The 10,263-nt window shown below is 35.3% G+C and overlaps 2 protein-coding genes across 2 annotated transcripts; one reads left to right on the plus strand and one right to left on the minus strand.

Annotated features, from left to right (window-relative positions):
* Positions 1 to 1,296: 1,296 nt before the first annotated feature.
* On the plus strand, positions 1,297 to 2,252 carry LOC107475330 (uncharacterized). Its single transcript, XM_016094956.3, has 2 exons — positions 1,297 to 1,809; positions 2,042 to 2,252. The coding sequence occupies exons 1-2, from the start codon at positions 1,375 to 1,377 to the stop codon at positions 2,114 to 2,116; spliced, it is 510 nt and encodes a 169-aa protein (XP_015950442.1). The 5' UTR covers positions 1,297 to 1,374; the 3' UTR covers positions 2,117 to 2,252.
* A 6,296-nt stretch (positions 2,253 to 8,548) lies between these two features.
* LOC107475357 (glutathione S-transferase T2-like) lies at positions 8,549 to 9,331 on the minus strand. The gene has a single exon (XM_016094985.1). It carries the CDS (start codon positions 9,329 to 9,331, stop codon positions 8,549 to 8,551), a length of 783 nt encoding a protein of 260 aa, XP_015950471.1.
* Between the last annotated feature and the right edge of the window lie 932 nt (positions 9,332 to 10,263).

Here is a 10,263-nt window from a genome sequence, read left to right on the forward strand (position 1 = left end):
ATGATATTTAAGTGGAATAGTGGGTGATATTCTTCTTTTTTGTGTACAGGGGTGTTTCCGGTGCGATTTAGATTGGTTTTGAAAAAAAACTCATCCGATTCGAACACTAATTTTACTTGCAGTGCAGTTTGAATTGAATGCTTTTTTAAAAAAAAATTGATCCGATCCGATCCAATTTCAAACGGTTTGGATGTGATTGGATTTGCGATTTTATAAATTAAAAAAATTAAATACATATAATAAGTCTCAACATCAAATTTTAAATAATCAACAATGACATAACAAGTATCAACAATATATTAAAAAGCCAACGATAACAATAAAATTATAGGTTAGTTAAAATAAATAAATAAATAACATTTTAAACATAAAATATTTATAAAATAATAATAATATATGAATAATATAAAAATGTATAAAAAATTGAACATGTTATAAATATAATTGTAAATATAATAATAAAATAATAATATTATAGCACATTGTGCGGTTTAAATTGGATTTGATTGGTTATAAAAAGTTGATCTAAAATTCGATCATATCCAGTGGTTTGCAAAAAATAAAATCCAATCAAATTTGAATTAGTGTAATTTTAATCGATTTTCGATTTGAATTAGATTGGATGAAACAGTTTAATTTGGATCGATTTAAATTTGAACACTCGTGATGATATTCCTTCTAAATAAGCTTGTCGGTGCTTAACTACCCTTCAATCTCCTCGGAAGAAAGTAAAATAAAATGGCCTTTTGGTCAATTGGGCTCCATTTCTACAATAATAATTTGAAAGAGAAAATTCAAACAAAACCCAAAAAATATCTGACCCATACCAAAACAAAGTTGCCAGACCCAAAAAAAAAAAAACAAATTAAGCAAAAGCAGAAAGGAAATATATGCTTAGATAAGCGAACTTTTTGTGTCCAAGACAGACGAGAGGTACACAATCGCATAATGTCATGGATATTTAAATTTTTATATTAATAATAAGTAAAAACTTATCTCCAACAATATTGAAGGAGGATATGTATTTGATCCGCTTGTTAAAATAATGGATGGATAGGACTAATTCTATGTTAAACAGATAAGAGTACTCAAAAAGTGCTTCACCAACAGATATATCCTCCAATTTTCGTCTAGAAACTAGAATGCTCCAGCATCCTCCACGTGTCAAGACATGTGTTCCATCCCCACAACCTTACTAATCTCTCTGGACTCTACTAGACACTCTTGCCACGTGTCAGACACCTAACACATGCAAAAACTCCCGCTATATATAAGCAAGAACCCTCATCTCAAAATACTCATAATCACAAAGATCCATAAAAATATATTAAGAAAAAACAAAGAACAAAAATCAAGCAAAATTGTGTTGTAACTATGGCTAGTGATGGCAGTGGAGAATTCAAATTGGTATCACCAACAATAAACAATGAAGGAAGGCTACCAAGGCACCATACTGATGAAGGACAAGGGGCAAAAAAGAACATTTCCCCTCCTCTAGAGTGGTACAACCTGCCAGAGGGGACAAAATCTCTCGCAGTGGTTGTTGAGGATATCGATGCACCCGACCCAGATGGGCCCATTGTTCCGTGGACCCATTGGGTGGTGGTGAACATCCCACCTACAGTTAAGGGCTTGCCAGAAGGATTTTCCGGCAAGGAAGAGGAAATGGGTGGGGATTACAAAGGGATTAAGGAAGGGAATAATGATTGGAAGGTTCCTGGCTGGCGTGGACCTAGGTTACCCACACATGGCCATAGGTTCCAATTTAAACTATATGCTTTGGATGATGAGCTAAATCTGGGTAACAAGGTATGTGTAGTGATTTTAATTTTGATGTTATTTATTGGTTACATATATATGTGCTTTTGATTTTATTATAACTTGAATATAATTACATGGTAATTAATATGCATTAAGAGTAAATTAGTTCGAAATATCTTCTAATATGTGACTTGTTCACTCAAGGAATAGATTATTACGTGAGAACGAAGTTGATGATGATATTTGATTTGATTTGATTTTGTGAATTGGTTAATAACAGGTGACAAAGGAGAAAACGTTGGAAGCCATTGAGGGGCATGTGCTAGGAGAAGCGGTTTTGATGGCTAAATTCTGATTATATGATCCTGGAAACTTTAATTTAGTTGCGTGTTTGTTTACCATCACTTCCTATGACTAATGTACGATTTTGAAGTGTGACAGTAATCATTATATGATATTCCCTAAATTGTGCTAATACAGCAACTTACGTACACTCCGCTTTACACATTCTTTTTAGATTCTTTAATTAAGACATATCATAACAACACTAATTAAGTACCCGCATAGGTACGTAATTATATATTATTGTTTCAAACAAAGGATTTTGTGGTACGAATTTTTTTAAGAAAAGGGCGAGGACAAAATCAACTGAAGCTAATCTTTCAGTTGCATACATATACAACTTTCTTTTTGTGGGGATTGTGTCGAATGAAGATCTAACCGTGCGGAATTTTTTTTTTGCGGAAATGGAGATGAGGGATAAAATTTTTTTGAGATAGGTGTAGGGATTGGAGCGAAAATTTTTGTCTCGTCTTCGTTAATTTCCAAAACCCAAAACATATATATATAAAAATCTAAAATTTTTAATTCTTATTTGCATAATTTTTTTTAGTTTAGAGATTTTTAACGTTATTTATACTCTATTTAACTTTTTTGAAGCTATCCATTTGTCACTCTATTCTCAAGTATTGTTATCCTTCACCCGTGACATCACTTTTACTGCATTGTACTTTTTATTTGTGATGTTCTTTTTTCTATTTGTGATGTTCCTTTTTGTAATTTTATTGTTGTGTCTATTTTCTCTTTTGTGTTATTTTAAAAGAAATTATTATTTTATCTTTTAGATTTTTTTATATAAAATTTTGTTATTTTTGTAAATATTTTTTTACAGCAAAAAATAAAAATAGAGACGAAAAGCAAATCTGAAGATAGGAATGAAGAACGGAGAGACATCTTTCGTCTCATTAACATTCTTACATCGAAGATATTTATTCATTTGAATAAACATTATTCTAATTCTTCGTCAAGAAGTTCTAAAATTTTAAATCGACGTTTTAATCCTTATTTTTTATTTTTATGAGCGTCATGTTACGGTTTTAGACACATTTCAACGCTATCGTGTCGACACTCGAATTTACTCAATCTCTTGAGTTAAGATCAAGTCTGTCTAACTTCAATACTTAGCAAAAAAACTAAGAACATAAGAGAATACAAGAGAAAGGAAGTTTTGGTAGAAAGAATACTTTATTGCTCAAGTATTTGTTACAAGTGATTCACGTACTTTACACTAACTCTCATTTCCTATTTATAGCCATCTATTTTCTCAATGGATGGTTAAGATTAAATCTAATTAACGGTCCAGATTAATCATTCAGAATCTTCTTTACAAATATTTATCCTACTACAACTTTCCAAATGTTTCTAGATTATTCCATACCACTCTTTATACTTCTATAAACATCTATATTCTTCTAGAATACTCTATGACCTTTCAGAGTCTTCTAGAACCTTCTAGGATATTCCGGGACCTTCTAGGACATTCTAAAATGTTCTGAAACCATCTAAAATGTTCTCAAACACTCCAGAAAACTATATAAACACTGTTAAACCTAACCTTCTAAAATTTACCGTGACATTCTCCCCACCTAATGCGTAGACGTCTTCGTCGTGTTCTGTTCATGATAGCGCCGTAGGTGTTCTTGGAATTGCTATAAATCTTCACGAGTTTTCCAGCTAGCTTCGCTTATCAGGAGTCCTTTCCACTTGATCAAGTATTGGATACTTGGTGGTACTCCTCTTCGTCGCACGGTGCGATTAGCTAAGATCTCTTCGATTTCTTTATCAAGATCTAATCACCACGGGCGGAGCAAGACTCGAGTTACCTCTACTCGGTTCGTCTTGGTTTTTATGATATGGTTTAAGCATACTCACATGAAAGACCGGGTGGATCTTCATAGAGGGAGGGATTTGTACTTTGTAAGCAACCTCCCCAACACGTCCAATGATCTCAAATGGACCTTCATATTTGCGGATTAAACCATTATGAACTTTGCGAAAAGCTTTGAATTGTTGTGGAAGAAGTTTAATTATTACCTTTTCTCCCACTTGATAGCTTGCATGCCTCCTCTTCTTATCTGCCCATTTCTTCATCCTCTTTGCAGCTTTGTCGAGGTAAGAACGAATGGCATCTGCTTGTTCTTTCCAAGACTTAATCATATGATAAGCTCCAGGGCTCTTCCCTAAGTAAGAGGAAGAAAGAGAGTGAGGTGTAAGCGGCTATTGTCCAATCACAATCTCGAATGAACTCTTCCCTGTGGACTTGCTTCTTTGCAAATTATATGAGAACTGAGCAATGTCGAGGAGTTTTGTCCAGTCCTTCTTATTAGCACTTACAAAATGCCTCAAGTAATACTCGAGTAAGGCATTCACTCTCTCAGTCTGCCCATCGGTTTGAGGATGGAAGCTTGTTGAAAAATGAAGCTCCGACCCAAGGAGTTTGAACAACTCTGTCCATAGTCGTTCTGTGAAGTGTGGATCTCGATCACTAATGATGCTCTTAGGTAATCCCCAATATTTCACCACATTCTTGAAGAATAGTCGTGCTGCCTCCTCTGCAGTGTAGTCAGTAGGGGCGGGTATAAAAGTAGCATACTTCGAAAATCGATCCACTATCACGAGAATAGATCCAAACCCCTCGGATTTTGGTAAGGTAGAGATGAAATCTAGAGAGACACTTTTCCATGGTCACTCTGATGGAGGCAGAGGTTCCAACAACCTACTTGGTGTCTTGTTTTCAATCTTATCTTGTTGGCAAACAAGAAAAGTCTTCACATAGTTCTCCACTTCATCTCTCATTTGAGGCCAATAATAAGAAGATTCAATGAGTGCCAAGGTCCTTCGCTGACCTTGGTGACCAGCCCACTTGGTGTCGTGGCATTCTCTTACCAACTTCCTTCTCAGATTTTTCCATTTAGGAACGTATAATTTTCTCCCTTTTGTGTAGAGAAGGTCATTTTCTAACCAAAATCTTTTGGTCTTACCTTCTCTAGCCAACTCCACCAACTTCTTGGCTAATGGATCGTTATGCAACCCTTTCTTGATGGTATGCACAATATCTCCTTCAGCCATAGAAATAGCCGCCAACTCAGCCTTGCGACTCAGTGCATCTGCTACCGCATTAGTCTTGCCTGACTTGTATTCAATCTTGTGGTCCACCTTCCTCCTAGGTGGTAGTTGTTTTGGCAACTCGGGAGGCATCACATCCTTATTTTCTTCAAGGACTTCCTTGATTTTAGGGGGAACATCTTCTCCTTTGGCTATTAACTCCTCTTATAGTAAAGCCAAAGACATCATCTCCTCCTTCTTGAAACCTTTCTTGAGTAGCATGGTAGAGAGCATCGGAATTTCTCCAGCCTTTGAGATTGTAGGGACCATGCATGGAGACCCTTTCTCTATGACGCATACTATATTGTAGTATGGCATAGGTATTATTTTTGCCTTTTTTTGCAAATCAAGTCCGATGACTATTTTAAAATCGTCCATGGGTGCTACTGAGAAATTCACAAGGCCCTTCCAAAAACCAAGAGTCATCTCAACCCTTTTTGCTACTCCCTTAAGGGGTTCACCCTTGGTATTCACGGGGTTGAACTAACCATTCTTTTTAGTGATCTTCAACCCAAGCCTCTTTGCTTCATCAGGCGTGATGAAGTTGTGTGTAGCACCAGTGTCAATCATAGCCATAACGGATTTTTCATTGATAAAGGCTTTGGCATACATCAAGCCTTTTTTTTTGCGGTGCTTGCCTCTTTGCCCTTCACAACATTTATGTGTTGGATGGATTCAACACACTCAGTTACTTGAGTTTGAGCTTCTCGTTCCTCGGCGATAGATGCCAGAGTTCCTAACTTGGGACAGTCCTTCATTTGGTGTGGCCCCTTGCACACGAAGCATCCTCCTTTGGGCACGAAAGCCTTCTTCTTTTCCTCGTACTCTTTCTTTGAAGAGTATTTTCCTTCCTTTTTGGTTGAGAAACTCTTCCCCTTGTCTCCCCCACCTTTAGCAGAACTAGACTTGGAGGAAGACTTGGGTTTAGAGTCTCCTTTATGATACTCAGTGAGTGATTCGGCCACCACGATAGCCTCATCGACATCCTTAACATTTCTTCTTTGTAGTTCTTGCTTTGCCCAAGGTGGAGTCCATCAATGAAGAAGAACAATGCATCCTCTAATGCTAAGTTGGGGATTTGAAGTGTGAGAGTAGTGAACTCTTTTACGTAGTCGCTAATCGTACTCTTGTGCTTCAACTTCCTCAACTTCTTCCTTGCTTCTTAAACCACATTCTCAGGGAAGAATTGTCTTTTCAGTTCCCTTTTGAAATCTTCCCATGTGGCCATGTTGCAAGTACCCTTTTCCATATCTACGCACTTTCTCCTCCACCACAAAGTAGCATTATCAGAAAGGTAGAGAGCTGCAGTGCGTACCTTTATTGCTTCTTCGACCACCCCTTGGCCTTTGAAGTAAATCTCCATTTGCCATAGGAAGTTCTCCACCTCGCAAGCGTCCCTTACGTCCTTGAACTCCTTTGGCTTGGAGAGATCAATCTTTGTCGTCTCCCTTATAATGGTTGGTTGAGATTTCGCCTCTTCGAACCAAACTCGAACTTCCTCAAATAGCTTTAAGAAATTCTCAAGCTTCTCTTCAATTTGGAGCATGCTTTCTTTGAAAGCATCTAGTTCTCCTAACACGCGAGCCTCGAGGGTCTCCTTATCATGTTCTATCCTTTGGAAACGTTCATCCATAGAGGATAGAACATTCTCCAACACAGAAACTCTCTCTTCTAAGAAGTTAGAGTCCTTACCTCTAGGCTCACTTGAAGAACGGATCTTCTTGCCTCCCCATTGAGAAGGAATAGCATTCCTTCCCCTTTGAGACTCAACATGCTCCATGGTTACACTAGAAGCCATACCCACAAACCACTTGTGCTCCCTCTCGAACCTTGCTCTGATACCAAGTTGTCACGGCCTTGGACACACTCCAACGCTACCGTGCCGACACTCGGACTTACTCAACCTCTTGAGTTAAGACCAAGTTAGCCTAACCCTCAATACTTAGCAAGAAAGCTAAGAACACAAGAGAAGACAAGAGAAAGGGAGCTTTGGTGGAAAGAACACTTTATTGCTCAAGAGAAGACAAGAGAAAGGGAGCTTTATAGTCATCTACCTCCTCAATGGATGGTTAAGATTAAATCTAATCAACGGTCAGATTAATCATCCAGAACCTTCTTTACAAATATCTATCCTACCACAACTTTCCAAATGTTTCTAGATTATTCCATACCACGCTTTATACTTCTATAAACATCTACACTCTTCTAGAATACTCTATGATATTCCAAAGTCTTCTAGAACCTTCTAGGATATTCCGGGACCTTCTAAGACATTCTAGAACGTTCTGAAACCATCTAGAGTATTCTCAAACACTCCAGAAAACTATATAAATACTGTTAAACCTAACCTTCTAAAATTTACCGTGATAGTTAGCTAAATTAGTCTTTCCTTTTTTCATTTATTTTAAAGATGGGTATTTGTTTTATAAGTAATATTTTTTTAGATGTAATTATCTTATAATAAAATTTATTTGTTTAAATATGATTATTAAAATTTTGATTAAAAATAATAGAGATTAATGTCTCGAGAATTTCTAGTCAATAAAAATTTATTGGAAATTAAAACGTTTGATTTAAAATGTGTTTTGGGATTAAGTATATATCTATTATTGTTACTTTAATTTATATATACGATGCTTTAATTATTACAAGCTTTTCAATATTATTGAGTGAACAAATTAAAAGTAATTACAGTATTATTATTTCCTTAAATCAGTATTGTAGTCTGCTTGTTAAATCAGTATCTATCTCTAGTTTCAATGTGAGAAGCAGATAACAAAATATTTTTTAATTTGTCACTTTATTAGACCATCTTTAGTAGAAAATTCGTCCCAATTTTTATTTATGCCTCATCTGTCATAAAAAGTAACTTTACATAAGTTTTTGCGTCATAAATAGTAAATAGGAATTTAAAGCATTTCTCTCTTCTCTATTAGGAGGAACTAACTTTAGTCCCTATTGTGGTCCCACTTAATTAATTAATTAAAATACTTAAAATTAATGTAATTAATTTTTTTAATAAAATAATTTAAATATTTAAATTTAAAAATAATTCACTATTAAAAGATATTAATATTAAATAAATTCATATATAACAATAATACACAATAGATAATTCGAGGTTACACTAATTTGTAAAATTACTTAATACAAAAAAAACATAATTAAACTCTATAGTTGACGACAAGCATTGTGAAATTGCCATATGTGTTCAATCAACTCCTCCTTCAATTGTCTATGCTGCTGCCTATTTTGAAGTTGGGCATTTCTTTGGAGAAATTGATGGTATGGTGCAAAATCTTCCTCTTCCAGCTGAGGTTGTGATAAGCCATTTTCAACATCATCATACTCTAAGCCTTGAGCAAAATTTTCTGCATAAGTGTCTCTTCTCACATTCAATCTCATGAAGAGCTCGACGTTTTTCACTCATTGTAGACGTGTCAACATTAAGTATTTGCATATCCATCTCCCTTTCCCTTTCCTTGGTCATCCTTTCCATCTCCCTTTCTTTTGCTTTTATCTCCATTTCTTTAATATACCTCTGAGTTTGTAATTCTTGTTCTTTCATTGCTGCTTGAATTTGTAACTCCTTCTCTTTGATTGCCATAATCTTCGCTCTATGTTCCTTCTCCTCTTCTCTTTTTTTTTCCCTATCCATTAGTTCTCTTTCTCTAACATTCTTAAAATCTTCCATGAGAGATAATTTTTTGACAACCGATGATTTTCTTTTGTTAAAATCTTCAAACATTTGTGCTTTTCGCTTGCTCTTCTTTGATCCTTGTGGGCGAACGGGAGAGTTCAAACCGGGTTCGTCAGCCAACGGTGTTTCTGGATTTGATGAGTATGCTCCAGTTGCACTAACCTTGGTTCTCTTTGAGCCGCCACTCTGTGTAGGTAGTTGGCTTCTCCATTTTGGCTCCAACCGAATCATGTTCCAACGCCTCTCAAAAGTGAATTTTTGACCATAATTTGTGGAATAAAGTTTATAAGCCAACTTCTTTATATCATCAACGTTCGAACCACTCCTTATGTTTCGACTAGCTTGATCGTAGCAACCAGCAAATTGTGCAACAGCCTTGTTGATCTTATACCATCGTTTCTTACATGCAACTACCCCCCTTGTCATGTCGGAGCAAAATTCTACACAGTAGCTATGAATTCGACTCCAAAATGTTTCTCCCTTTTAATCGGTACCAACTATAGGGTCAGTTGAAATATTTAACCATGCACTGATCAGCATCTCATCCTCTTTCCAATGCCAGTGTTGAATACTATCTTGTCTCTGATCTTCAATATCATCATCATTGAGGTCGATAGCATCTAATCTACGAGGGTTGGCAAAATCTGAATATTACGAATTTGGACTAGATTGTATAGGAGTCTGAGAGGATGGGTTAAAAGAGTCACCAACACCAGATGAATTATGTCTTGATGTACTAAATTGAGTTGGAAACGACAAGAAAGTTGGAGTAACATTTCCGATAGAGGGGTTAAATATGGATGAAAATGGAAAATGGGGTGTGTGAATTTTGATTTTGCGGTTAGAATATAGGAAATTGATTATTATAAGGAGTTTGAAAATTGAAATTAGAAAGATTTTGTGGATTTGGATTTTGAAATGTATTTGGTAGTATGAAGTTTTGATTTGGAACTTGAGAGTTTGAGGTTTGAGATTGTTGGGTATTTGGAATTCGAAAAAAGTTTTGTAAGTAATTGAAGAAAGAATTGAGTTGGTTTGGATCCATTTTTTCAAACCAAAAAATAATAGTAGCAGAATTTTGATTTTGTAAACTTGGAAGAAGATGAAGAAAAGTAGTAGAGAGTGTGACAATAGAAGTGTATCTAAGTGGTATATATAGAGTAACAAAATATTAATTTATTAATAATAACGATAATATAGTAACAGCTAGTTTCTAACGGCTATTTTTACAATGGCTAGTTTTGTAACGGCTAAATTAATATAATAATATAAATATAAATAATATTTAATATTAATAAAAATTAATTATTTAATCTAATTAATTATTATAATTATTAATTAATTATTTAAATAATTAA

The sequence above is a fragment of the Arachis duranensis genome, chromosome 2 (assembly GCF_000817695.3).
Source record: "Arachis duranensis cultivar V14167 chromosome 2, aradu.V14167.gnm2.J7QH, whole genome shotgun sequence".
NCBI lineage: Eukaryota > Viridiplantae > Streptophyta > Magnoliopsida > Fabales > Fabaceae > Arachis > Arachis duranensis.

Bases quoted from the DNA above. Each gene is read 5' to 3' on its own strand.
- LOC107475330 (XM_016094956.3), top strand. From the start codon at position 1,375: ATGGCTAGTGATGGCAGTGGAGAATTCAAATTGGTATCACCAACAATA. The intron at 1,810-2,041 runs GTATGTGTAGTG...GGTTAATAACAG, and splicing joins AGCTAAATCTGGGTAACAAG to GTGACAAAGGAGAAAACGTT.
- LOC107475357 (XM_016094985.1), bottom strand. From the start codon at position 9,331: ATGACAAGGGGGGTAGTTGCATGTAAGAAACGATGGTATAAGATCAAC.